At 61.3% G+C, this 27,031-nt stretch overlaps 7 protein-coding genes across 7 annotated transcripts; 4 read left to right on the plus strand and 3 right to left on the minus strand.

The window, feature by feature from the left end:
* Positions 1-811: 811 nt before the first annotated feature.
* EHS24_000071 (uncharacterized protein) lies at positions 812-3,162 on the minus strand (the record flags this gene model as incomplete). The annotated part of the gene is made up of 7 exons (XM_028615912.1): positions 812-1,602; positions 1,665-2,060; positions 2,106-2,208; positions 2,246-2,368; positions 2,505-2,736; positions 2,797-2,962; positions 3,033-3,162. The coding sequence occupies 7 exons, from the start codon at positions 3,160-3,162 to the stop codon at positions 812-814; spliced, it is 1,941 nt and encodes a 646-aa protein (XP_028479769.1).
* A 296-nt stretch (positions 3,163-3,458) lies between these two features.
* EHS24_000072 (uncharacterized protein) lies at positions 3,459-4,325 on the plus strand (the record flags this gene model as incomplete). Its single annotated transcript, XM_028615913.1, has 8 exons — positions 3,459-3,491; positions 3,531-3,626; positions 3,729-3,806; positions 3,854-3,903; positions 3,996-4,054; positions 4,114-4,178; positions 4,223-4,276; positions 4,314-4,325. 8 exons carry the CDS (start codon positions 3,459-3,461, stop codon positions 4,323-4,325), a joined length of 447 nt encoding a protein of 148 aa, XP_028479770.1.
* Positions 4,326-4,579: 254 nt separating this feature from the next.
* On the plus strand, positions 4,580-5,581 carry EHS24_000073 (uncharacterized protein; the record flags this gene model as incomplete). Its single annotated transcript, XM_028615914.1, has 3 exons — positions 4,580-4,931; positions 4,985-5,044; positions 5,106-5,581. 3 exons carry the CDS (start codon positions 4,580-4,582, stop codon positions 5,579-5,581), a joined length of 888 nt encoding a protein of 295 aa, XP_028479771.1.
* An 8,503-nt stretch (positions 5,582-14,084) lies between these two features.
* On the plus strand, positions 14,085-14,495 carry EHS24_000074 (uncharacterized protein; the record flags this gene model as incomplete). Its single annotated transcript, XM_028615915.1, has 2 exons — positions 14,085-14,222; positions 14,478-14,495. 2 exons carry the CDS (start codon positions 14,085-14,087, stop codon positions 14,493-14,495), a joined length of 156 nt encoding a protein of 51 aa, XP_028479772.1.
* Positions 14,496-20,097: 5,602 nt separating this feature from the next.
* On the minus strand, positions 20,098-22,521 carry EHS24_000075 (uncharacterized protein; the record flags this gene model as incomplete). Its single annotated transcript, XM_028615916.1, has 3 exons — positions 20,098-21,228; positions 21,270-22,069; positions 22,233-22,521. The coding sequence occupies 3 exons, from the start codon at positions 22,519-22,521 to the stop codon at positions 20,098-20,100; spliced, it is 2,220 nt and encodes a 739-aa protein (XP_028479773.1).
* Positions 22,522-23,913: 1,392 nt separating this feature from the next.
* EHS24_000076 (uncharacterized protein) lies at positions 23,914-24,781 on the plus strand (the record flags this gene model as incomplete). Its single annotated transcript, XM_028615917.1, has 2 exons — positions 23,914-24,195; positions 24,470-24,781. The coding sequence occupies 2 exons, from the start codon at positions 23,914-23,916 to the stop codon at positions 24,779-24,781; spliced, it is 594 nt and encodes a 197-aa protein (XP_028479774.1).
* A 792-nt stretch (positions 24,782-25,573) lies between these two features.
* Positions 25,574-26,457, minus strand: EHS24_000077 (uncharacterized protein; the record flags this gene model as incomplete). Its single annotated transcript, XM_028615918.1, has 4 exons — positions 25,574-25,625; positions 25,682-25,872; positions 25,919-26,182; positions 26,323-26,457. The coding sequence occupies 4 exons, from the start codon at positions 26,455-26,457 to the stop codon at positions 25,574-25,576; spliced, it is 642 nt and encodes a 213-aa protein (XP_028479775.1).
* Positions 26,458-27,031: the final 574 nt, after the last annotated feature.

Consider the following 27,031-nt stretch of genomic DNA (forward strand, 5'->3'; position numbering starts at 1 on the left):
CGCCGTCTTACGTCCCATTTCGCCCACACCCCCAACGACGGGGCGGCGGACGACGCCGAATCGTAGATCTGCTGTTATTACCGCCCCAGTTTACGAACAATGAAAGGTGGGACGGACGTGACGGACAACTGGCATGTTGCCCCCACAACAATCCGTTTCGGGCCGTCACCTGCTCGGCCCGTATACTCGTTTTGGGGGGCCGTAGTGAGGGACAGACAACGGGGTGCACAACGACGGGGCACGTCTAGGCGCTAGGAAAATGGTTGTTTGCGTTGCGTTCGTTGGGTTGGTTGTTTTTAGACGCGAGTCGTGAAATTGTATCATAATGTGCGGTGCTAAAAATGCGCGCATCTAATAACATGGTCATGGGCTCGATTAAATCTACTTTACAGTAACGTACAAATGTCGGCACCAGGACGGGCAAGCGCCGCGCTAGCCCACCGGGCCAGCATACTTTCCTACCTACGGCTACCAAGCCCACTCCTCCTGCAGCCCACCCACCAGTGCGGCCAGCGATCCATGTGGATGGATAATATGGTCGAGTGCGCTCTGAAGCAGCTCGCTCAAGAGAGGTTGGTGGTTAGGTCGAGGCTGCGTGGTGGGGGACACATGGGACTCGCGGCGCCGGCGGCGCCACTGCCGCCCTGTGCCGAGGGTTGCTCGGACATGACGTGTTGGTGGCGTCTGGTGCGCATCCCTGGCTGGATGGCATGGAAGCGCGCGCGTCCTAGCGTGGCCTGTAGGGGTCTAGACCGTCCCCCACCCACTCTGTGACTCCCCCCACCCCACCTCGTCCTCGGTCCTCTCCTCTCTATGGCAGCCTCTTGTCGTTCCTGTCCCTCCTCACCCATCGTCGCGCAACCACGACGAGGATGGCGACCACGCCCGCCACCAAGAGGAAGGATGTGGTGCTGATGAAACGCGCGATGCCGCGGCCAGTGTCGGCTGCGAGGCTCGTGTCTGCGCGCTCAGAAGCGTGGTCGCCATCAGACGTCGACTTGCGCTTACGCGTGCTGCTCTTGCTCTTGCTCTTGCCCTTGCTCTTGACATTGGCCTTGGCCTTTGCTGGCGGGCTGGAACGGTCGGTCTTCGCGTCCCTGGCATCCTTGCGCGCGGCCACGAGGCGGTTGTACACCTCTTGGATGACGGGGCGGTTGTCCTCGGCACTGGCGCGGATACGGGTCGCGAGCGTGTCGAGCTGCAGGGACATGCCCTGCACGTCGCCATGGAGGGTGGCACCGAATGCCTCCAGCGCAGCCAGGCGGGCGCCGACGACCCCGGATGCTGGCCCGGCGTTGCCGACAGGTTGGCCACGAGGTGTATCGGCCTTGTACGCCTTTTGAGGGGTTTTGGCAGCAGGCGCGGATGTCGCTCCGGCCTTTTTCAGTGCCACACTGCCATTGTCAAGACGTTTCTCAACCGCACCCATGGCTGCCATGAGCGTATGCTGGTATCCCACAAGGGCGTCCGCAAGGCGGCCTTCCAGCTCTACAGCGCCCTCGCGTTCCTCGGCGTCGGCCGCGGCGATGGATGCAGGCGAGTCGCGCATGCGCCACGGACGGTAAGGCCGGCCGTTGGCATCGGGAGGGAGGACACAAATGACTGCACAGGGGGGTCAGTTTGGTATCCCTCTGGCGTTTTGGGGTGTATCCCCTTCCACGTACTGTGCTGCACCTCGCCATTGACAAAGTCCTCTTGGTACGTGCCTTGCGCACTGCCACGGTTGATGAGGAAGGCGGTGGGTTTGCCATTTTCGGGCGCGGTCGGGCAGTCGTATCCAGGCACTCCGGTGAACTGCGAGTCCTCGGTGACCGTGTTGCGCACGACAGTCATCTCGGACGAACTGGCAACGACAATGGCGTAGCCGAAGTGTTGGCCGTCAAAGACATTGTCGCTCACCTCGGCGCCGTGCACCGTCGTTTCCGTGTCGTCGCTCCAGGACGAGGGGCCAAGGACGATGCCGACCTTGAAGTAGCGGCCAAGGGCATGGAGGCGGTTGTGGTGGACCTTGACTCCGGTGTAGTCGCCCGCCCATGGGTCGTAGTCGACGAGGTTGACACCTGTGGTTGTCAGCATGCGGTAATCGTTTATGAACTGCAACTCACCACCCAAGACTATACGTGTGCGCGAGTAAATATCGTTATCGCGCACCTCGGTGCCGGCCGAGCCGAACAGAACAATCGCACCGTCCGTCGTGTCAAAGACGACCTGCTGGGTCAGTCTACACGTGTGGTCGCAAACCCACGTTACGCTCAACGAGTGAGTCCTTGCACGCCACACTGATACCGTCGGCACGTGGGTTGCCCCAAGGAGGCGATTTCTCGATGAATCCATCATAGTCGGTGTCCCATTCTTCGCCACAAGGTCCCTAAGCGCGTCAGTCTTCGTGTCCGTGTGCAGTCGAACCGCCTTCCCTCGTCTCCCTCCGTGTATTCCCTCGTCGCCTTCCTTATCCACGGCTCGCCCTACAGCCTCCACTCCTCTGGGTCTGGTTACACACTCACAATGGTGTTGTCGGCAATGTACGACTGGCGGCAGTTGAGCGAATCGCCCTCACGCACATGCAGTGCACTCCATCCACGGGGCTCGTACAGGCGACAGCCAGTGACCCTCTGCCCCTCGGCGTTGCCGATTTCGATGAGCGCTCCGCCGTTGGGCACACGCAGCAGCTGGGGACGGTTCCCGTCAATCGCCAAGTTTGAGATTGTGGCTTGGCCACACTGTTTGCAGTCGGCGCTGTATATCGTCAGCCATGGCCAGTAGGAGCACAGGACCTCCGCTGCTGGGAGAACGTACAAGATGGCAGTGGCCATGTCCGCCCCCTCGACAGTGAGGAGCGCGCGGTCATGGCCCGTCGCCTTGCCGGCCGTCGTCAGAGTCTGCTCTGGCGCTGTAAATCGCACTGGGGAGGCGAGACGGTGTACGGATCCAGGACACAGAAGTACCGTTGCGCCTCTGCCGCCTGGGATAACAGTCAGCTCCGATGCCTCGTTGTTTTCAGAGCTCAGAGACGCGTCAACGCAAAAGCTCACCGCTGGCGAGGGCCGTGTTGATTGCCGATTCGTCGCCCGATACGAGACATTTGTGTCCCGGACGTCCTCTTGCTGGTGTTGCTGCCGACGCCGACGCGGCCAGGAGGAGCAAGGAGGAGAAGATGCGCATGGTGGGGCCCGTGGAGCCCGTGTGGGCTGTCTTTGGGACGCGTAGAGTGTGTTGTGAGATAAAAAAGAGGGTGTGCGATGTTAAGGACGCATCGTTGTTCACCCCTAGCGACCTAATTGAATATTAGCGCGTGCTGAGCTCGCACGCTGTGGTCGTCCAGGAAATCCATCTCACTCCCAGGCACCGGGGGGAAGGCAACTGATTATGCTCCCGCACACCGGTGGAGGTCGTTGCACGCTCATCCGGTGGTCATCCTTCCGACATCGCTCTCTCTTTGACATATCATACACACCACCATGGCATCGACAGCGACCAAGCGCATCCAGAAGGTACAGCTAGACGCACTTCAATCAGCTGACAGTTAACAGGAGCTCGCCGAGCTCATGGGCTCGCCCCTCAGCGGCATTACCGTGGCCCCGGACGGAGACAACCTGATGCACTGGAAGGTGACGATGAAGGGCCCTGTGAGTTGAAGCTACGGACACGCTCGTCGCTGTATGGCTGTGGTATCCTACAAGGAGGATAACAGAGGCGTTGGTTGTCTGACTGGCATCTGACTGTCCCAGCCCAAGACCCCATACGCTGGCGGCAAGTTTGGCCTGGACGTCGTGTTCGGTCCCGAGTTTCCGTTCAAGGCCCCCACCGTACGTCGCCGGCGTCTGGCCCCCTGTGTCCTGCGTGCTCATGACAGATCACCTACTCGACCAAGATGTACCACCCCAACATTGACAGTGACGGAAAGTGCGTAGACGGTCCCGCGGAGGCAACGGAGGAAGGCTCCACTCCACACCGTCCCTCCCTGCGCCTGTGGACGCGACCGCTGACCCTCTCAGCATCTGCATTGGCGTGCTCAAGTCGGAAGCGTGGAAGCCCTCCACAAAGATGTCGATTGGTACGTACTCGGTGCCATTACCGGCAGAATGTCCGACTGTCCGCTGACGCGCTTTGCAGTTCTCTTGTCGCTGTACGACCTCCTCGAGACTCCCAACCCCGACGACCCTCTCGTCTCTTCTATTGTGAGCTGCCCAGTTGATAAGTGAGCTGATATCAGGCGGAGCAGTACCGTAACGACCGTAAGGGTTTCGATGCCAAGGCGAAGGAGTATTCGGACAAGGTGAGCTTCGCCGTCTGTGTTCAGAAGCTGACGACAGTACGCGGCTTGATATGGCAATTGTTAAATAGATGTATAGTATATGCATGGGTCCTTAATGCTCTTTACTCTATCCGGTCGCATTCTCGCTGTGCATGCTCGTTATCACCTTTGGACTGGCAGAGCTTCACCATCGGTGCATCCCAGCCAGAAGCCCCGGTCGATCCGTTATCGCATTTGGTTCCGCGTCCAGCCACGTGGTCTGAAAAGTTGATCTTCCGCCCTTTGTTGCCACTCAACTTCATTGACATCACCTCCACAACCACCATGTCGGAAGCCGTGCTGTCCAAGAAGCAGCAAAAGGCGCTGGCCTTCCGCGCCAAGCAAAAGCAAAAGGCCAAGGGTCTTCCAGAGCCCGAGGACGTTCCCGAGAACGACCTCGTGGACGACAACGACGACGCTGCCGAGGCGTCGACCGACTCGAAGGCCAAGCCCTCCAAGGCTGCCGAGGGCAAGAAGCGCAAGCGCGGCGACGACACCGAGGCGGCCGCTGATGGCGAGGATGAGACCGCAAAGGACGGCAAGAAGGCCGCCAAGAAGGGCAAGACTGCCTGGGACGACGAGGAGGAGAAGAAGAAGACCAAGAAGGACATTAAGCAGCGCTTCATCCTGTTCATTGGTATGTCGACACGCTGTGGATCGACCATCGTGCAGCGGGCTGACAATTTGCAGGTAACCTCGGCTACAAGACTGGCCGCGAGGCTGTGGCAAACCACTTCAAGGAGGCGATCAGTGAGTAAGGGGGGTTGCTGCTTCTGCCGGCGATCGAGCTGCTGCTGACACTGTATTTCAGGCCGCACCCCCTCCGTCCGTCTCCTGACCGAGCGCGCCGAGCCCGGCAAGCCCGCCAAGTCGCGCGGCATCGCCTTCCTGGAGCTCTCCACCTCGACCGAGCTGCAGGCGTGCTTGAAACTGCACCACTCGCTCCTGAACGGCCGCGAGATCAACGTCGAACTCACCGCCGGCGGCGGCGGCAAGAGCGCCGAGCGCAAGGGCAAGATTGCTGAGAGGAATAAGCGTATTGGCGGCCAGAGGGAGCGCAGGGCCGACAAGGAGCGCGAGGCGGCCATCGCGGCCGGCGAGCCTACGCCCGAGGAGAAGAAGGCTGCCGAGCGCGCGGCGGCCGAGGCTGCGGCGCCCGACGGCTTCAAGATGCGCAACGGCCGTCGTGTCAAGATCAAGTCGGGTGGCGGTGGAAGGGATGGTGGTTATCCGGCTCGCCCCAAGTGGCAGCCGACGGGCGCCAACGCCGTTTCGGTTGGTCAGTAGAGTGCCAAGTGTGTATGTACGCCTTATGTGTTTTGAGCTCAGCTGTCGAGCTGCTGACCAGGTTGCTGACAACCGTGGCAAGATTCGCTTACCGTGTCCTTTTAACGACAGATACGTGCCAACGGCCATGGCTATACGCCGAATGTGTCCGGCCATATGGCCATCTTGCGCGACGCTAATAAGAGTACCGCAATGTGTCGAGCTCATGTCGGTGCCCTCCGGTCAATGAGCCAGTGCAGCAGATGTCGCACGAAGCCTCATGTGACTCCGACAACCTCACCACTGGCCTTCATCTTGACGGACGTCTGTCTTGAACGCGATGTGCCACCAGCGTCGTCCATTACCGAAATGCCACGGCAACCAGTCTCCCAAACAACGGATGTATCAACCCCCTTTAAACTTTAACGCCAGCTCCGCAAGACTAGACTGCCGCCGCGAAAAGGTCCAGCTCCGCCCGCACGAACCTCACCTCTGATCAATTCCACGCACCCCGACTAGACGGTATTTCCCACCGTTATCCTGGATGCGCCCGCGAGGACGGGAATGGGCCGTGTTACTCACCAGCGTCGTCATTCGCATCATGTCTTGCTCGGGCGCGCAGACAATTGACGTAGCGTAGGCCTTTGGAACTGGTTCGTACCATTCGCCGTGCGGCACTGCCACCCGGCGCTGGTGCTGTCTTGCGGTACCGAGGTCGGTGGCGACGTGATTGATGCCGGCCAAGGGCGCCATGACTCGGGCCGCTGGTGAAGTGTGGGCGTGATGCGAATAGCCTTGTTGCTTTGCCCAATTCGAAAGGCCACCCAACCCCCATCAGCCAACCGCTGCGCCACTGATCCACTGCTGACACGGTCCGCACGTCCGCCGTTGCTGTTCTTTAGCAAGGCACAGATCACACACATGGGTGCTGCCTCGCTCGATCGTCGTGCTTCCGCCACATCATCACTTCTGTCTCATCGTCATGCCCTCAACCGAGACCATGTGTTAGCCGCCGCCAACGCGGCGCGCGTGTAGCCACAACCGTTCGAGCCCAACGGCGCCCCGGTGTGTGTCTCGGTACCTCTCGCTTCCACGAAAGCAAAGCTTGAAGGCTTCAAGGCCACATTGCGTACTCGTTCGGGCAGTCTGCAGAATGGATAATTTCATGGCATTTTCACGCGCGACTCCCCAAGCATGAAGCAGTTGCTCCGCCACCATTCTGCCGCCGGTACGCGGCGCCTGCGGTACTGGTTGGTAGTGGTGGTGGGTGCCACCGCCCTAGAGCCACGTTTTCTGTCCCGGTCTCGGCCGTCTCGGCCAAGGCCAAGCGTCAATTGTCCAAGACAAATCGCGACTTTGTCATTACCGCATGTGGATTTTGGGGGTGATGTACCTCTCCGCCTCTGTTCACATTGTCTTCGGCCTTGTTGACGAGCCACACATTCTATACCGTGCGGGCGCCGAGGGTGTGCTCGTACGCCTATACTCCGCCGACCCCGCCGACACCACAGGCAGGCAGGCATCCAACATACCCCCGTGGGGATTCCGCGATATGCGCGCTGTCCTTGCTTGCTGCTTCCAGACCGACCTATTCACCGCCGTCGACGTCAGAGGAGCACTCGAGTTACTACTGCACAAAAGAATGCTGTCGCGTGGCGCGGCAGGAGCGGAGCGCGCCGCTTCGCCGCTCGAGCATGGAGCAGATGGGTGTCGTCGCCGGCTCCAGGCTCTAGGCTCTGGGCATGACGGAAGCCAACAACCGCGACCGCGACGCCACATGCGTTGTCGGCTGGCGATGGCGTTTTGGTGTGCGCCGAGCCTGCGTCAGCTTTTGCATAATGCGAGGCTGTGCATAATAAGAAGTGGCTGGACTGGGCGGTGCGGTGCGTTGGCTTGGGGGGTCGGCGGGGGCCTGAGATATGCGCCTCGAAGTGAACAGGGCAGTTTCGGTCGGTCGTTGGAGGTGACAAGATAAAGCCTGTAAAAAGAAGCGAGAAAGTGTGGCCTAAAAATGGGCCGGAAAAGCGGAGATCTGGGCCACGAGGTAGCGAGGTGACGAAACGCAATACGCAAGCACGAGAAAACGCGGTCAGCGCGTGGCCTCTGGTACCTCATGCTTCAGATGTCCCAGTTTGTTTCTGTGCTGTTTCTGTGCTGTTTCCGTGTTGTTTCCGTGTTGTTTCCTGTTTCGTTGTTTCGTTTGAGGCAGCGACACCTGCACTTCAGAGTCGGATCATCCGGAATCCAAATCGGCCGTAGACACGCACATGGTGAGCGCGCGAGGCAAAGGAAATCGAGGAGAGCCGTATATCATTTTTCGTCGCGCGCTGGCCGCTGGCCAGCCGGCGGCGACCTTAAACTGCGCTGTTTCGGCGTGCGCCACATTCTCACCCTCCCAGTTGCGCGCCAGACACGACCTATCTCTGGGCGCGCGACACCTCTCGACTCGTTCGGTCGCCTTCCATCCCCGGTGGCTGCATTACGCTAGCAGACGCCTACGCCTCCCCCAAACGCTGTACAATACAGGCTGCAGATGTAGAACAGGCGCAGAGGTGGCGGCTGTGCCGTCCACCCAGGGCTGGAGATACATACCACCACCACCACCACTGTACAGGTGCTATCGCTGTTGCTCTGAAACGCCAGACGGTGAGAGCACTAGGACATGAATCTGGCATGGCAGGGTTAGGGTAAAACCATAACCCCGCCTGACGAGACGCGAGACACATCAGCCTGTTGGCGGTGGGGAGAGGGGTGGGGGGCGTTTTCTGCCAACTGACGGGGTGCAGAGGCGTGTAGCAGTGTGTACGGACGCTGGCTGGGGGGACTGCCCATTCTGCCCATTCTGCCCATTCTGCCCGCTGCCCGCTGCCCGCCTGTGCGGTGTTCTTCCACCTGCAATGTCAGTGGCGGGGCCAAAGGGTGGGTGAAAGGTGTGGCGTGGCGGATGTGGCCGTGGCCGTGGCAGAGCAAAGGCTTAAGGCGAGCTTCGGAAGAGGCGAGCGGCACAGACGCCGTATGGGTTACTGAGGGGCTCTCGAGTATGCGTGAATCAGCCAAGCGAGGGAGGGGACATGACAGGCGATCCACCGCACCAAGGGGCACTGCACTGCACTGCACTGCATGTATGTACGACGTTTTACAAGGGGTCTGGCCTGGCCTAGTGTAAAGCAACGATTAACGAAAATCCCAGCCACACCACGCCGCAAGCGAGACAGCGCACGTTGGTGTTGCTGTTGCTATCGCTTGGCCCTGTTCGTTCTCGCCACGCCGCGCGCGCGCGCCAAGGCGAAACGTCCACAGCGAAAAAGTGGGATCTGGCAAAGGGATCTCTGGCCATGGATCATGGATCTCTTCCCTCGGCGCTCGCTGTGTGTGATCTTCGGCTCCGTCAGGCATACAGCAAAAAGCATCGTACTGGCGCTCGCCCACCCCGAGTCAGTCAGGCGTCCACACACCCAAAAGGCACACGTCACGTCGGGTGCGTGGCGTGGCGCCTCGGCTGCTAAACTGCTGACAAACAGGCCCCGATCTCCACTCGCCGGTGGCAGCGCTCGGAAAACCGACGACTGGAGGGCCTCGATAAAACGTCCACCCCAACACAGGGACCGACGCGGTTCAAAAAAGACAGGAAAGGGGAGGGGTTGTAGAGATCCGGCGTGTGTGTGTATGTCGTGTGGTGCAGGCCCAGCGCTGTGTGCTCGCCAAATGTGTGGGTGGGTAGGGTATGCCGCCCTCCGTGCATGTTCCGCCGCAGGCCCCAGGCGTTGGCGTTGGCGTTTTGGCAGCCGCCCATGTAAATCGGAAAAGCCGGTATCGGACAGCCGCGATAGACAGTTAGGAAAGGAAGCACGGCGCGAGCCGTTGTGGTTGTAATTGTGGTTGTGGTTGTGGTTGCAGTTGCGGTTGCAGTGGCACTGGATAATCAGGCAATAACGGCAGGATTGGTGAGTAGACAGGCTCTACGCAACAAGAAACCAAGACGGCACCGTGATGATGAGATCAAAGATACCAGCATGAAGAAAGAAAAACCGTGACCAGGCCCGAATCTAGAGGCCCAGAACACAGGGGGGCAGACAGGGGGTGGGTGGTGGGGCGTGGGTATGCGGCGAGCGACGTCGAAACGCGCGACGCACGACACGCAAGCAAGAGCAGGAGCCAGCCTGGACCGCGGTGCACAGATCCACCCGAGCGGTCTCGTCTCGTCTCTCTCAGTGTCCCAAAAGTGTGTCCTAATTTTGCCAGGACCGATACACGAACCCCCCGACCAACCCCGTAACTGCGCATGTTTCAGGCTGTCCTTGACGCATGCTGCACGCTAACGGTCGAGACCGGCTCACGGCCAAGGCTCAGGCTCAGGCGAGTCAAGGCTCGACGTCGGATGGCCCCACACACAAACACACCGCCAGGACCCAGGACCGACGCAGGCAGGACCCAGGCTCACGGGCTCACGGGCTCAGCTCTGCCCCCCCCCCAACCCCCATGTGTATCAGTGCCGAGCCGGTGCAGCGCGCGCCAAAAGTCAAGGCCAAGGCGGAAATGTTCGCCGCGCGCACGAGGTGACCGAGCCCAGTCGACGTCGGCACCGAAGAGAGACTGTGAGAGAGGGAGAGAGAGAGAGAGAGAGGGGCAACTGTGTCGCGACACGTCGACACGGGGGTGGGATGGATGGGGCATGGCGAGCGGCCAGGCCGTCCTAGGTGATCGCGTCGAGCCGTGTTGTGTCAATGACCTGTGCATCCCGAACTAGAATATATGCAGTGAAGTGTTGTGGTGGGCCGTCGCTTGCGACATGGGTTGGGGAAGAAGGGGGGCGTGGGGCGGCGCATACATTGCGCTCGCTCGCGCTGCGCCCACCTGCTTTTCGCCAGCTTCGCGAGGTTTGATGAGGGCCAAGTGGGGGGGTTGGGGGCCGAGCGGTCGCGTCCAGTCGAACGCCCGGCATGCAGCTATGCCACCAGGGCGTTTTAGAAGCGTGTGTGGTCGCCGGACATGCACTGTGGGTCATGGTCAGCAAAAACGATATCGCAAACAGCCATGGCTGGGCGCCCGGCGATTGCCGCAGCGCCGCACTCCGAGTGGCGACGAAAAGGAAAGGGTACCTGCAAATGTTAGCGTGACTCTGAAAGCAGGAGGGCACAAGCAGCGAGCGAGCGAGCGAGCTCGAGACAGGACGTGGACTGAGCAGCAGTGTGTGCAGGCACATGACCTGGGGTGGTCCAGCCCTTGCTCGCTCGCCAACACGGCATGGTAGACTTTGCTCTCGCCTGTGTCCTAGCACAGAAGGTACTCACCCACTAGACTGCACACTGGCAGATACGTCATGACCTTGCACTTGCAGCCTGGTGCGGAACATCCGCAACGGTGCTCTTCTGCGTAGTGGACCGGGTGTCCGTGTTGAGGGTGCGCATGTTGATGTGGCCGTGGCACGACTCTTGGCCTGTCTCGCGGCACGAGAGGCAATGAGGGCGCCATGGTGGGCGCCGCGGCGACGAGAGAAGGAAGGAGGAAAGGGAAGGGAAGAAAGGTCGAGTGAGGAGGGTTGTTATCGGTGGGTAGAGTAACGCGTAAATGAAGGAGATACGAGGTGCGTCAACCTCGTGTTGGGATGGCTAAGGGTTGGGGGGGAGGGGTGTGGAATGCTGGAATGAAATGTTGAGGGCGAGATTGGGGGCTAGAAGAAGGGCGGCACCCACGGTGGCGACGCCGGGGACGCTGGGCGGTGTGGGTGTGAGAGCTGCTGCTGCTGCTGCTACGAGGTCAGCGACGAGTCCTTTAAGCCACGATCACGGGGCAAGGCCGGCGGGCGGGCGCACTGCTTGGCAGGCTATGAGGAGACATGTGGGTTTGGATGAGCGTGCCCAAGATGCCACACCCATGTCCATCTCGAGACGCGTCGTGTGTGTATGGGTGTGTGGTGGGCGCGTAGGGGGGGAGGGGGAAGGGGTAAAGGTGTAGAGGGCGCCTCAACATCAAGGGGAAGCTCGTGCACCTGGGTGCAATAGACGCGGTTCGGTGCATTGGCCTCGATGGGCTCGGCCCACGGTCAGGCTTGGCCACACGGCACACCCAGCAGAGCGCAGAGCGCGTCGCGCATCCTCCTCGTCTCTCTCTCTTCCGGGGACGACAGATAGCGCCCGCACCTCATACACATGCACACCACGCACACATAACGCGTACAGCCCCCCGGCCGTCACAAACTGGATCGCCCGAAATCTCGCGCCGCCATGAGGCAGCACATGGACACGAACGCCACAGCTTGCTGGGGGCCCAACGGGCGAAACGCAGCCTGTACTCACCTCTACAGAAGACCGAGAGCCGAGCCGAAAGCTTTGCTTTACGGGACCTAGCGGCAAGGCGCGGGGTTTGGAAAATAAAAAGTCGGTGGTGGTTGATATGTGGGGGTGCACTGCTTACGCCGTAATCGGAAGTAGCAGCAGTCTTGGTGGTGGGCGGGCGGCGGAGGGGGTTCTCTCAGGTCGGAACCGCAGCGGGCCAGCAAACAATGAGAGCAAGGCTCTGCTTACGCTGCTTGCTGCAGTCGATGGACTAAGGGGTGACGCTCAATGGCGGTCTTGATCCGACGCCACTCGGCGTTGGACGGGCCTCGACGATCTACTGTGAGGGCCGTGGGACTTTGGGCTGTGGGCCTGGACAGCCGGCTATCAGGCTGTAGCTTGAGCGGGCGATTTTGTGCTGCGGACGACGTCGACGTCGACAAAGGAAGACGGCGCAGTGTCGGGGATCCGGGGGTTCGGGGGGGTGTGCCGAGCGGTGCCGTGGTGGCGGTCGTCGCTGGGAATGGCGGCAGGTGTGTGCGCGATCGCTGGCAGCTTGAACACTGGTAAACTGCTGTGTGACGCTGATGTCGCACGGGTTGTGGCTTGACGAGGCGCGCAGACGTGGAAATTGAGCGATGTTGATACGCCTCTCGGAAAAGAGCGAAGCGGGGTGTGTGGATGGAGAGTGGGGAGAGGAAGAGGAAGAAGGCTGCCCTTGGGAGTTTGAGTGGGCCGTGACTTGTCTTGCAAGTGGACGATCGCAAGAACACTAGACGACGACAAGAGTATATGTATCTCTCACGAGGTCACTGTTCACTGGGGGGCTGATGTTGGTTTGCGAAACGCAACCTAAGCAAGTTTGGAACACGAGACGGCGAGGGCCTATTCTTTAGGCTACCAAGGCGAGACGCAACCCGAGACGCACTCGAGACGCACTCGAAACGCTTAAAGCACGTGTTCACAGGTGATGGCGATGCAGACGCGCGAGTGCTGGGATACGACACCCCGCCCGCAAGCCGAACACGCTGGGGCGGGGACGCACAGGCCGAACGAGGCGATAGCTGGTTGAAGGAGGGGGGACAGACGGCCGGATGCTAGACCCGGACGTGGGGGTGTGCACGTTGCGGGTGTGCGCACAGTAAAGGTGTGCGGACGTTGGAGGGCGACGTGCTGTCGCAAGAGAGTTGCTTGGGGCGGGCGCAGGGGGAGGAGGGGGAAGAAGATGACGGGGGGGAGGTGGTGGAGGAAGGTGGCAGAGGCGATAACGGGGACGGGTGTGGTGTGGGTGAGACTGGGGCGGCGGGGTCACAGCGGTGGGTGAGGCTGTGTAGTGTGGGTGTGTTGGATGGCAGGTAGTGGTGGTAGAATAGTGTAATCACTGGCGAGAGGAGGAGGAGGGTGATGATGCGATGATGATGGTGATGATGAAATGTGGTGGTGGGGGTGTTGACGGAAAGAAACGACCGCCGCAGAGATCCCAGAGAGAGAGATGTGCCCCGCCGGCCGCCCCGCGCGCGCCGCCGCCGTCGACTCTCGGCCTGGCCTGCGTGCTCGCGCATTAGACCTGCCAAGAGAGGGTGAGTCCTGGGGTCCTGGACTGTGTGGGTGGGGTGTCTATCCTGGGCGTAATAATGGCGTGTTTCACCGTACAGCGCGCGCGTGCCGCGTGCAGCGCGTGTCAGCACAGGAAGAGAGAGAGGGGGGGCAGCTTTGGGCCGGGCCTTTTGCAGGGAACGACCTGGGAGCTGCGAGAAAGAGATCAGAGAGAGATCAGAGAGAGATCAGAGAGAGATCAGAGAGAGAGCGCGCGCGAGAGAGCGACGACGACGACGAACACAAACGACGGACACACACCACCCCCGTGCGCCCCCTCCGCCCGTCTCGTGTGTGGAAGAATAATATGGATCCAGTTGAAACCAACAGCGCTAACACGGACCACCCATTTGCATCTCTGCTGTAACAAGACAACAACCACCTGCTCGCCACCACCACCGCCCCCAGACACGTCCATGCACTACCCCGTGTAAGAGGCGGTGTGGTGTAATGGCGTATTGCATGACACATGGCCGTGGGGGGGGGGGGGGGGGGGGGGGGTGGGGGGGGGAGACCAAAACAGTGCAACAGTGCGAGAGGTCGGGGCCAACGTCGTCGCCACAGTCCACTGCGCACCACTGTCGGGTCTCTCTCTCTCGCCTTCCAAGAGTGTTGTGAGGGACGGAGGGACAAAAGGAGAACGGGTTCCAGCCATGCAGCCAGGTCCAGCGGCATGTGTCGGTCGTGGGCCTGGGTCTCGTCGTCGTCGTCGCCTGGGTCTCGTCGTCGTCGTCGCCTGGGTCTCGTCGTCGTCGTCGCCTGCGCAGCCCCAGAGCATCATTGCGCAGCGCGTAGGCTCCTATGCACCACACCACCACAACGCCAGTGCCAAGACCGGCAAGATGAGCAGTACAAGACCCAAGGCGGAGCGAGGTAGCCGACCCGCGCGAACGTGGACGCTCGTGGGCGTCTGCTGTTGCTCTCCATTCTCGGTCAATGGGTTCATGGCCAGGCCCGACATCGGTCGCTCGGCACCACCCCGCGCAGAAAGAGCGCCGTCTTGCATACCGCTGCCCACACATCTCCCGTTCAAGCTGAATTCCAAGACCCACCTGTACGCGTGAGCGCGTAACTGACCGTTGTCGAGACTCCCATGGCTGTTAAGCTCCGTTCCTCGCGTGTATCGATCCCTCCCCCCCTACCTGTCGCCCAAACTTGGTTCTCCTCGTCCATGCAACCGACCGACCTGTTAGCGAAACAGCAATGTTTTCCTTTGTTCACTTCCGCATTTCCTAGGAAATCCCACAAAAAAAAATCCCAGGAATCAAGGATGCCTGCAGAAGCGAGCATGGCTGACGCAGCACTCACATGCAAACTCAACTCACACACACACACACACGTACGCACCACCCCGCAACACCGCCCATATTCGCCACCGAACACACTCACTCCACCCATCCAATCTTCTCGACGCCACTTGCTGTTCTGTTGGCATCAAACGTCTTTCGGCCCCGACGTATGCCTTCGGAGGAGACATGTTACCACATGTAGTCTTTGAGCGGGCGGTGCACCGGCTCCACACAAGCCCTGCGCGAACGAGCAGGCGACGAGGAAGAAGAACGAGGACGTAGGTTCTGTTTTCGGCGTCAGCCGTGCTACTTTCGGCCACCTTACCGGCAAACCGGCGGCGAGCGGGGGGGGGCTTCGTACAACCCCTGTTACATCGATCTGCCCAGACGTGGAGAGGAGAGAGAGGGAGAGGGGCAGAGAGGGCCCTACTGAATCCCCTAGACACAATCCTCCCTTCACCGCCGACGCTAGTGGACTATTTTATCCTACCGATCTCCCATCTGCGTACCTGCGTCAACCCAGGCCTGGGCCCGGAGTACCAGAGTCTCTCTGCATATGGCCCGCGTGTGGGTGGCAATTCATACAGTGTGTGCTTCTGGAAACGTGCAGTGTGTCTCGTCTTGGTGCTAGTCGATGAGCAATTGCACCAAAACGCAATTTGGCCATGGTGCTAGCGCGGTTTGCCACTCTTGGCCACTTGGGCGAGTACGGGGGCGGCGCGGCTTTGATGATCCGCACAGGCAGCGCCTGTCATACCCCAGCTTTACCTTTCCAACTCTATCATGAAATGACCTTTTACTTTGATCCCCCGACTCGGCGCCACCCCCTTCTCTCCCTCTGCCCGTGGTCAGGATCGCACACGCCACAGCCCGGTTTATGGGCTCCTGCCGGCGTCGGCTGGGCAAGTCCTGCAGCTCGAGAAGCAGGTATCGGGCTTGTCCTGGCTTTACTTCCTGGCTTGGTTGCTTCATTACTTCCTGGCGGGCGTGCAGGCTTGCACTGGAATGCAGGACGTGGCGGAGATTTGCCAGGGTGGGAGGGACGTCCCGCCCATCGTAGCGCGCCTCACACGTCAAGGCTGTGCGCAGAACCGAGAGGTTTGCTCGTTGCTGTCCATCCATGTACCCGTGCCATGTCGTGTCCATTCATTCCTTCGGGGCAATGTACGCGAACCATATACCGCGCACCGCTCGAAGTCCGACAGAAGAAAAGACGATTGCCATGGCTTTGGGGTAACCGTAAACATGCGGCACGCGCCGCTGGACACCACGGAGGCACCCACCCCGCACCACCACGCCACTGACCGCACACCAATGTCTCTCGGCGTACGCATGACGATGCCAAGATGTCAAGATGTGTGTCTGGATGTGTCTGGACTGCCGGGCCGACGTCGTATTCAAGGAGCATGCGGACGGTCACCCAGGGCCCAGAGACGGCACCACTGCCGGCCCGGAGAGCAGCGAGACACGTTTGAACACCGAGCCGAGACGCACCAAGGAACGCCGAAACGACACACGGTCGCGAACTTGCACACGTAAAGCGTATGTACGTGAGCGCGTGAACGAGCCACAAAGAGACAAATTGCGTATACCGCAAGTGCAGCAGCAGCAGCAGCCCCACACGTAATCATCTGACCACCCAGTCACGAACGCGGTCTCGAGCGGCCCAGAACGGCCAGAACCGCGGTTGAAAAGTCCCGACTCCACACCCCGGACGGGCCGCGAGCCGCTGGCTCCAGTAGCTCCCGAGCGGCGACACCTGGCTCCGAGGCATGCAGTGAGAAATGTCGGCGGAGCTGCGGTGTCTGCCCGGGCGGAGGGGGTGCGGTGGCCGCACAGGCCGAGACTGAGACCGACGACAGAGGACAGAGAACACAGGTGGGACCGCGCATGCCTTGATCCTGTATCCGGTATCCTGTCGTTCCTACGTCCGTGACCCGTGGGCATCTGCTGATCGTATGATCCTATGACCCGCGACAGGACTCTGGGTGCTTGACGTGGTCCAGACCTTCGTGACACGCGAGTGCGGTCAGCCCAGTGATCCAGTGATCCAGTGAGGCCAGTGAGGCCAGTCAGTCGTCATGTCCGAACGTGCGTACCCACCGGTGCACATTCCGTACGGCGGCCTCGGCCGTTCATGGTCGCCCGTTCCCTCAATGTGCCTCGACGCCGCTCTACCTGGCTGCGCCACACCCGTCCATGTCCGTGTGCACCAGTGACCAGTGACCAGTGACCAGTGGTGCCACGCTCTAAAAGTCGCAATGCTGCCGGCCGCCGGCAGCCTCTGGCGCGGCGATGCGGCGACTTGGAATCCAGTTTCGCCACGTTCACGCCGCCCTTACTGTGTGCTGTGTGTGTGTCCAGGTACACTTGCTCTCAGGCTGATCAGGATATTGCAAGGACAGACAAACGGTCGAGCACGTCGTCGTCGTCGTCGGCGGCGGCCTGCTATGGGTCCTAGCGTCCTGATCTACATGACAGCGGGTCTGGAGGCCAGCCAAGGCGAGGCGAGACGAGACGAGGCCCGAGGTCCCGCCGCAGCACCTTTGTGGCATGGACCGTAAGCGTAAGCGTAGGCGTAAGCGTAAGCGTCGCCGGAATGCGAATCGACGATCCTCACACACATGGCCTCGAATGACCGCGGCCCGCTATTGAACACCCACGCTCAGCTTCCCAGGTCGCCCACTGGGTTTGGCACTGCGTGACAGATCGTCAGAACGCCAGCGGGCCCGCATGGCCTGGCCACTCGCCAGAGTCCACAGGCCCAATCTCGACTCTGTGGAGGGTGTCCAGATACGTGTTGACCCGAGATACACGCGTACGGACACGTTCCGCACTCGGCGGGTGGCGCTGTACAATATGTGTGTTCACTACGCAACGGCGCTGGGGGGCGGAGCGGCGTGGATTCTGCGTAGGCTCTGCGTGTCTTGACAACCTGCAGAGGGGTCTTCAATTCCGCTCCTGCTTGCGCATGTATTGTACCCATGCAGCGACGATAGATCCAAGAGAAGAACAAACGAGGGAGAACAGAGCGCGCAGACGTGAGATGATCACCAATCACTACAGGTAAGGTTTGGTCGGCCTTCCATTTTAGGTCGTCGGAGGCAGCATTCCTGGAACCACGGTCGGTCCACAGCGCCAACTGGGAGGTATGCTTTCGATCACTGCTGGTCGCGTATCGGTACTACTACTCCATCGCTGGTCTGGCCCCCTTCGATCAGACCTAAACTGTGGTGACTGTGGGGAGTGGCACAAGCTGCCGCTTCCAGCTGGTGGAATGTGCCACGGTGTATCCCGTTCTCGCACACTAGGCTGAGCCAGAGGGCCTCGCGCTCTGAGACTGTGGGAACACGCTCAAGTGACCAGGCGGGGGCCATGAGGACGATATCACACAGGCTAGTGTACGAACAAGCACAGACTTGACACTCGCAACGGTCATTTGCCCCCGACGAGGAACCGTACCTCTCCCCCCTTGCTCGTCCAGTCACGGCACGACCAATACATTGTATTGATACCCAGCTGCGAACAGAGCCAGAAATCCAGCGTCTGCTACGTACACACTGTACGTCTCTGCGTCTCCGTCTCTCCGATTCGGCCTACGGGCCTACGGGCCTCACGAGGGGCCCCTTGCCATGTCGGGCCTGGAGTGGCGGGCCTGGAGTGGCTCCGCCTCCGCTCCGAAGTGTCGACGCAAGACGTCCGACTCCACCCGTACGTTGCGGTTGCGTTTGCGTATGCTGCTCCCTCGCGCGCTTGTGGCGCTGCCTTTGGCCATTGGGGCCGAGGAAGGATGCAAATGATTAGCTTTTCGCAGGCGAATCCGCGTGAGTCAGAGTCCGAGGTCTGTCGCCAGCAGGAATGGAGACCAGGGCCTGGCATAATGCAGTGGACGAGGCCTCAATGTGGCGGTCCCGAGACGTACCGACCGCTGAGGACTGCGGCGAACTGCTACCGAGTGAGGACATTGTCGATGGGCGAGGGGGCTAGGACCTGGGTCGTGCGTGATTACGATAAGACAGCGACGTGCAACATGGCTGGACCCAGGTTTCTGTGCTGTTGGAATGCCAACTGAGACTGCCACACATCCCCAAGGCAGCACATGTGTATGCCAGGAGTGGGAAAATGCTCCATCGGACTGTCGGACGACGACGGCTAGCAGCAGCAGCAGTGACATGATGCATGCCTCGCTTCTCACTTCCTGGCCCATCAACCCCCCTCCACCTCGCTGTCGTGCCGTCGTCCCGTCGACGGGGTCGCTCCCAAGCATCGCGCCTGGTATCCCGGCACGGAGTATACCCACTCGTGATCTGCCTCCGAGGCTTTGCCCCGCTGACGAGCCGGTGAGCGCGGTACGACGGAGGGAGACGCTACTGTACACACGCTGAGAGGCAGCTTCGCGTACGCATGCTCTCCCCATATCGGGGGCCGGCCGTCGCTCGCCACTGTGGAATAACGTTTTGCACTTCGGTGTCGTGCGTGCCCCCCCCCCTCTTTCCCCCCCCCCATACTTCCCCCTTCTCCCGACGTCGTCATCCCCCGCTTACGGTCCACTTGCTTCACGACTGCCGCGCGCCGCGGCTTTGAACATCCCTGCTGGCCCCGACAAATCGGGTGGAACCGTGACGCCCAACTCGCAGCGTCGCCGTCGCCGCACCATGGGTACTGACGTATGTACGAATGCTCCTCGGCGGGATTCGCCACACATCGCGCCTGCGTCAAGAGGTCAGAGCTGAGCTCACCCCCCGTTTCCCGCTGCTGCTGCTCGCTGTGTGGTTTGCCACGAGGGCATGCATGGTCGTGGCAGGTTTACAGAAGAGTGCGGAGATGGAGATCAGAAAAGGGAAAGAGGGAAAAAAAAAAGGTAATAGACGAAAAAGAAAAGAAAAAGAAAAAAAGAAAAAGAAAAGGAGACGCAAACGCAAATCAGGGAGGCTGGAGGCTGGGGGTAACACTAACACGTATGGCTAAGGTCTGGTAGTTGTGGGGGATGGGGGTGGGGATAGGGGATAGGGAGGAGGGAACTGGCGGTGACGAGGACCCGAAAAAAAAGAGAGAAACAAAGAAAAAGAAGAAAAAAAAAAAAAGATGATGAAGAAGAGGAAGAAAAGGGATGGATGCAGGTGGTGATGGAGGGACAGGCGGACAACGTTGGGCCGACACGGCGGCGCAGGGTGTGTAGATGAGTGAATATCGTGGCGGAGCGCCGGGGTGGGGTGTTGGGTTGAGTGTTGAGCCTCATAACCAAGCGGACAAGCGGGGAATGGTGGAGGGGGACAGTGTGTGTGTGTGGTGGGTAGTATGTGATATGTGTGTGGGTGGGTGGGCAGCGACACCCCAGGTCCCCCTGGGATGTGCTGATGGGTTCTTGTGAACCCTTTTACGCCTTGAGTGCGACGGGGGCGGCCTCGGTGGTGGCCATGGCGACGGCCGCGAACGAGACGGCGGAAGCGAGCTTGGCCTTGGCCACCTCGGGGTTGGGGGTGGTCGAGACGGACACGATGACGGCGTCCTGCTCCGACTCCGAGTCCATGGTCACGTCGTCGACGGTGGATGACGCCGTCTTGACGACGACCTCGTCGGCGACGTCCTCCTTGTCCGAGACAGAGGCCGGGACGTCGGCCTCGGATGAAGTCTCAGACGACTCGGCCTTGGGCGGGGCCGGGGCACTCAGGACCTGGGCGGCCGTCTTGGCGCCCCACGAGGGCTCGCGGCGCTCAGTCGTGGGGGTCACGGCACCGTTGATGCCCAGAGCGGGGAACTCGTCGGCGCGGGGGATACGCTGAGGAGGGACGGCCTTTTTGTTCTCGCCGCCGGTCGACGACGAGCGCGAGCCGTTGGCCTGGCCGTTGGGGAAGGCGCCGCGGGGACCGCGGCGGACACCGTTGGGCGAGTGCGAGCGCGACGAGACGCCGTTGGCGTGCACGCGGGCAACACCAGGCTGCGAGGCTGAGCGCGAGGCGGGGACCGAAGACGAGGGCTTTGGTGGCAGCGACGAGGCCGGGGCGACCTCCTTGTCCGACGCGACCGAGGGGGACGCGGCAGCAGTGGCAGGAGCAGAAGCAGCGGGGGCAGCCTCAGTGGCGGGCGCGGCAGCGGCATCGGCAGCGGCAACCTCACCCTCGGGAGTCTCGGCCACCTGGGCGGGGGCAGACTTGTTAAAGTGCAGCTGGTTCTGCTGGTGACGGGGGTCGTAGTGACCGGCGCCGCCCATCATGCGGAGATGACGAGGGGGTGGCCTGGTCGGGGCCGGGGCCATGATGCCACGGATGACATCGGGGTGACGAACGTCGTTGCCCTCGGCGTCAATGTGAGGGAACTTGCAAATGTCTCCGTTGCGGCACTTGCCCTCACGGAAGAAGGCACATGGAGGAGGGTGGCCGTCCTTCCACTGGCCAAGGTGCGACGAGCCACCAGGGCGGCCGCCGGGACCCCAAGGCTTGGGGCCACCCGAGAACGAGAGCTTCTTGCCGTGGAACGGCTTGGTAGGGGGCCCACCAGCGGTGAACGGCTGGCCAAAGCTTGGTCGCCTGCCGTGACCGGGGTAGCCACCGTTGGAACAAAGGCCTGGAACTGGGGCGGGGAAGTGGCAAAGAAGGCCGGGTCGTTGGGCATAGGAGGGGGCGGGGTGGGCAGGAGGGAAGGAGACATGGTGCCCATGGCATAAGCACCAGTAGGCGAGCCGATAAAGGCGCCATTCTGCTCGACGGCCATGCCGGGGACAAAGGCCGGAGCACCGGCCGAGGGAACGTGGGTCTGCGCGGCCTGAGCCTGCGCGGGTATCGAGTCATGCTGGGTAGCGTTGGGGTCGGCGGCAGCGGCCTCGTCCACAACGGCGCCGTCAACGGGAGCTCCGTTGGCGGCGGTAACAAACTCCTGCGAACCGGGGAAGAAGGGTGCGGTACCGGGGTAAGGAACAAAGCCCTGCTCGTAGCCGTAGGCCGGGGGGAAGAAGCCAGGCTGCATGCGGGGGTGGAAGAACATGCACGACGCGCCGTACTTGCAGTTGGGGAAGTTGCGGCAAGGAATGGTCTTGGCGACCTCGGCGGGCGGGAGGTTGGCAGAGCCGTTGGCGGTGCCGTTAGGAGCGCCGTTCTGCGAAGCGCCAGGCGGCGTCCTCACGGGAGCCGGGTAGTAGCCCTGGGGAGGGTAGAACGGAGGAGGAGCCATCTGGGCGAACGGAGGGGGGATGCCGTACATGGTGGGCTGGGGGTAGAGGATGGAGAGCATGATGGGGTCCATTGTCACCTGGGGAGGGGGGACGACGGCGCCCGCATTCAAGAGCTCGCGAACAACATCGACGTGACCGGCCTGGATGGCGAGCACAATCGGGGTCATGCCAGTCGCCATGTCTGTGAATCTTGTCAGCAAACGATGCACACAGCACACATGGGAAATGTAGAGAGAGAGACTTGGACGCCCTGCGCCGCGCCCGTCCGTTCGCAATGGATCGGAGGTGCAGAAAGCCCGAAAGGCGTGAAAAAGACGGAAAAGAGGGTGTCAAAAGGGACTCACCGAGCATTTCGAGCTCGCCAGAGCCGCGCTGGAGGAGGACGCGGACATCGTCAAGGCGGCCCTCTGCACATGCGCGGTGCAGCTCGGATGTGGGCTGGATAACGAGGCCAGCAACGTCGGCCTCGAGGCCAGTGACACCGTTTTCACCGGCGGCGGCCGTTTCCGAAGCGGGCTCTTGCGCCGAAGCGGCGTCGATGGAAGCCACGGGCTCAGCCTCGGGGGCGGCACCGTTGGCGAGAGCCTTGGGGTCGGCTGCGGAAGCCTGCTGCTGCTGCGTCTCGGCCGACATGGTGGAAGGAAGAGGGTGGAGGGGTAAAGGTGCGACGTGCAGCGGACTCCGTCGGTTTGTCTCGCAGAGGCTCGCACGAAAGAAGGAGGTGTCGACTTTGGTGCGGTGGAGGGAGGCGAGCCGGCGAGAACTGGTGACGGGGAAGGGGGAGGAGGAGGGGGGGGAGGGGGGAGGAGGAGGGGGAGAGTGGTGGTTGAGAAGAGGTGAAGGGGAAGTGGTACGAGAGAGTCGAGTAGAGAGTGAGAGGAAGGGGGAGCGACGATGTATGCCCACACACAGGATCCTGCCCAACGACGACTCGGGGAGACGGCAGACGGAACAGAACGACCACACGGCCCACAGCCAGCGAGCGAGCGAGGACTCTGATTCTGCCTCCCCCCCCCCCGTTCCCTCCGCGCGCAACCTTCAGGCCTCAGGTGCACTTTCTCTCTCCCACCCCTGGGCGCGCGCTGGGCCGCTGGGCCCGCTGCCGTCGTCTGTCCTTTTTTTTTTTTTTCTCTTTCGTTCCACCCAAACCCGAAACTCACCCATACAACCGCAACGGACCGCTCTGGGACACACCGTACAGAAATAAAATATACTCCCGTCCGTCCGTCCGTCCCGCCCAGGCCCCCCACACCCCAGAGCGTCGTCCCCCCCCCGTTCACTGGCCGCCGCCGCGCCCCGAAAGGTCCTCCTTTTCGGTCCCCCCTCGCTCGGCAGCTCCGTGTACGGTTCTGTGCGTATCTGCGGCTGACACTCGAGCGAGGACGACTCTCTCTACGGCCAAAGAACACACGCAAAGGGCCCCACAAGGTCCCCCCCGGTTAGACCCATTGTCCGGCACCCACCAATCCCCCCCAACCAAAGAATACACACACGCCCTCCGTCGCTATCTCTTGTCGGCAACATCCAACAGCCGACCAATCCCCACCACAGAGAGCCAAGACTAGCAAGCACAGAGCAATATACGTATACACGCGCTCCGTATTGCCCATTGCCGCCATTGTTCGCAAGCAACACGCATAACCCCCAGCCCCCACACCCCCAGGGCCCACACGCACCATGTACATCCCTATCCCCCGTCCAGTAGCCACCGTCGCCCGCACACATCTGACCTCCACCCTCGTCTGCGGACGCCGCCTCTGCGCACTGCACACCGCGGTGCCGCAGGCGTTCCACGCAACGACGACGACGACGACAGCATTGTCGTCGTCGTCGTCGTCGTCGTCAGACAGTCAATCTCCACCATCACAGACACAGACACAAGCACCGCGGCTACGCAAACCCAACCCCTACCGCCTTCCCTCGCTCCCCACCTTCCTCGCGACGTTTGCCCCGCTACACATTGCAGGATGGCGGCTGGACACACTACCGGCCCGACGCGACGATGACACGGCCGACCACGCAGCGATGGAGATACTGTCCGCTGCGCGCGCCGCACTGTCGCCAGCTTCTGGCTCTGGACACGCCGCAAGCACGAGCACGAGCTCGACGTCAACGTCAACGTCAACGTCGACCCTTGGCACCGGCACCGGCACCACCTCGCACTCGGCGGGCACGGACCTGCTGTCCGGCGCAGACCTGCAGGACCGCTGTCTCCACCGCGCATTTGCGTTTCCACGTACCCCCGCAGGCTGGCGTGCGCTCATGGCCTTGCTCGCGCGCGTGGGCGAGGCGGTCGAGATTGAAGATGTGAGTTGTGTCATGTCGTGTCTCGCAGACGGGTATGTCACCGGCCGAGTGTCACTGCAGGTTAGGTGCCTGCCGGTGTCACTTGCATGGACGCAGTCACCTGTGATGCCATGATGGCCCCTTGGCTGCGTTCTTGTCCCGAGCATCCGGGCGCCGTCGGCGCCGCAGCGGCGCCTGCGCAGTTCGGTCATATTGTCGGCGTGTCGGCGTGTCGGTCCGGATCGCCTGGGTGCCCCACAATCACAATGTATGCCCCCATCGCTGACGACCACAGCACCACCCCGTCATCCACGTCTCGCCCTTGTCCGACCTGCCGGCGCCCATCCGCCAGCTGGTCCTGGACAGCGCCGACCTGGCTGCTGACGGCACGTCGCCCGACCTCGCGGCGGGGTACGTCCTCTGTTTGCGCACACACACGCACACGCCCATGGCCCCGCTCGGCGCCGCCGCCGACGGTATCGTGTTTGACGGCAAGCCCCGGCCGGGCGTCACGGCCAAGGACCTGCGGCTGGCCGAGCGGGTAGAGGCGCTGTGGAGGGAGGTTGGAGGAGGAGGGGATGGGAGTGGAGATGGGGTCAAGGCGTGAGTAAGGGGAGAGATGGAGAAAAGAAGGCGAGCATGTGGAGTGTGTAGAACAGGACGCCACATTACCACCCACCCAACACCACAGCAACAACAACAACAACAACACCAACAACAAACAACCACAGCAAACAATGATAGTATCAGAGTACTTCTTTCTCTCTTGCATTGCATGATAACTAAAATGTATATGTAGATACACGATTGGCCCAATGATACAGTCCGAAGGTAAACGCGCGTGACCGGAAGGTGGTGATGTTTGATTGATTGTGATGGTGGGTTGGTGATGGTGGTGGTTGTGTGGGTTGGGGTTACATCAATGGGGGGTGTGGGGGGCGGGGCTCTGTCCAAACGCTTGTGCTGACCGAGTCTCGATCGCCAGACAAGTTGGGAATGGCAGAGCCACCGTCCGCCGGGTTTCGTGATATCGTACTGTACAAGATTTTTTGGGAGTGTGTGTCGAAAAAAAAAAAAAACGTGTGGATTCGTCAAGTCGGGGGAGAAAAAAGGTGGCGGAAAAGAAGAGGAAAAAGAGGAAAAAGGAAAATCAGGCCGGCTTTCGTCCTTTGTTCGCGTGTCTTGTGTATTGATTTCTAGTGGGGGTGGGGGGGGGGGGGGGGGGGGGGCGGGGGTTGTTACGGGGGGAACGGCTTTCGGAGTGGGGGAGAGGTGGCGATAGGGCGGTTTGTGGAGTAGATTGGTACCTGGTGGTGATGATGATGATGATGATGGTGGGTATTTGCACCGGGAGCCAGCGTCTCGCGTCGTCTCCGAGCATGTTGTTCCCCTTATCGACCTATCGTCGTCCTTGCGGTACTGCCAGCGCACGCAGCTTGCGAGCGACGACACTGGAAGCGGTTGTCAGTTACCACGGCCGTGCTTTTTCGAGCCGCTCCCAACTCACCTCAAGGCGGCCGCGTCCAGCGCCGAAGTGACACCGACGCCACCGTTCCCACACGGATGTGTGTGGTCGGAACTGTTGGAACTGCTGTTGGAGATGCTGGACCCGTCGCTGTCGACGCTGTGGGCGCGTCCGGCGCCACCCATGCCGTGCGACGGCGACGTCATGGGCAAAGTGAGGGGAAAGGACGGCAGCTGCGTGGGCCGGTTGTGGCGTGCAAGCCGCGTGGGCATGGTCAACGTCGGGATCGGGAGCTGGACGGGCATCATCATGTTCATGGGCGACGCCTGCAGCTGCATTGGTGAACACGTGTTGTTGCCGTATAAACTGGTCGACGAGGACACTGACAGGCCGCTCAGTTGCAGTGCCGACGGCGACGTCGAGGTTGCGGACGGTGGCATGGCCGGCATGGCCGTCGTGGGGAAGGAAGGGGAAGGGGAAGAAGACGACGAGCTCAGCGAGACTGCGGGCTCGGAAGAGGTCGAGTTGGAGGACGCCACGGCGCTGCAGAACACACAGCCCGCGTCGAGCACGCCCGGTGCACAAGGGTCTAGACGACGTCAGCGATGGACACACAACAACAGTAGAGCACGGCAGCAGCGAGCACTTGAGCACTGCTGAACAAGCGCACTGGTGGTACTCACACCCAGCGTTTGCACCCCACCTGTCACCCAAGCAAAAGACCATGGTAATGTTGGCGGTTTTGGCAAAGGGGGCAAAGGAAAGAAAGGGGTGCCACCATGTTGGCCGACCCGTGGAGTATTTGTACTGTTCTCCATGGATCCATGGATCCGTAGTGTGTGGCTCCAAGGGAACGGACAGGGGAGAAGGGGGGGGGAGAACCCAAAGGTTTGGCCGCCGGCAGCAAGGCCGTTCAATGCGCACAAGTCCTGGCAACGACACCCCTCCTGGCCCCCCGCCCCCGCCCCCGCGCGCGCCGCGGTCGCCATGTCGTTGTTTTCCGTTCCTGGCTGGCCATTAACGGCGAGTGAATCACCGACAACAAAAGGTGGGCGCCTCCACCCCTCCCAACCTGGCCACACCCACGTCTTTGCGCGTGCTCCATCTCGCTCTGCTGCAGCCCTTCTCACACGCACACACACACACTCTCTCTCTCTCTCTCTCTCATCGTGTCGGCCCATTCGGTGGCTTGGCTGGTCGCCGACGGAGCAGCAACGAGAGAAGCTCAAACGACACGTCCAACCCAACACGTCCACTGATCCCACTGACGTGACCCCCACCGCATCCTTCACGGGGGCCTATGTCCGCGGCCCCAGCCGGTCGCACCTGGTTCTTTGCCGTGGAGAGACCCTGGTGCTCCGCACGCTCCGCAGACACGACCATAATGCACCA

This window comes from Apiotrichum porosum, assembly GCF_003942205.1.
Source record: "Apiotrichum porosum strain DSM 27194 chromosome Unknown scaffold_1, whole genome shotgun sequence".
NCBI classification, from domain to species: domain Eukaryota; kingdom Fungi; phylum Basidiomycota; class Tremellomycetes; order Trichosporonales; family Trichosporonaceae; genus Apiotrichum; species Apiotrichum porosum.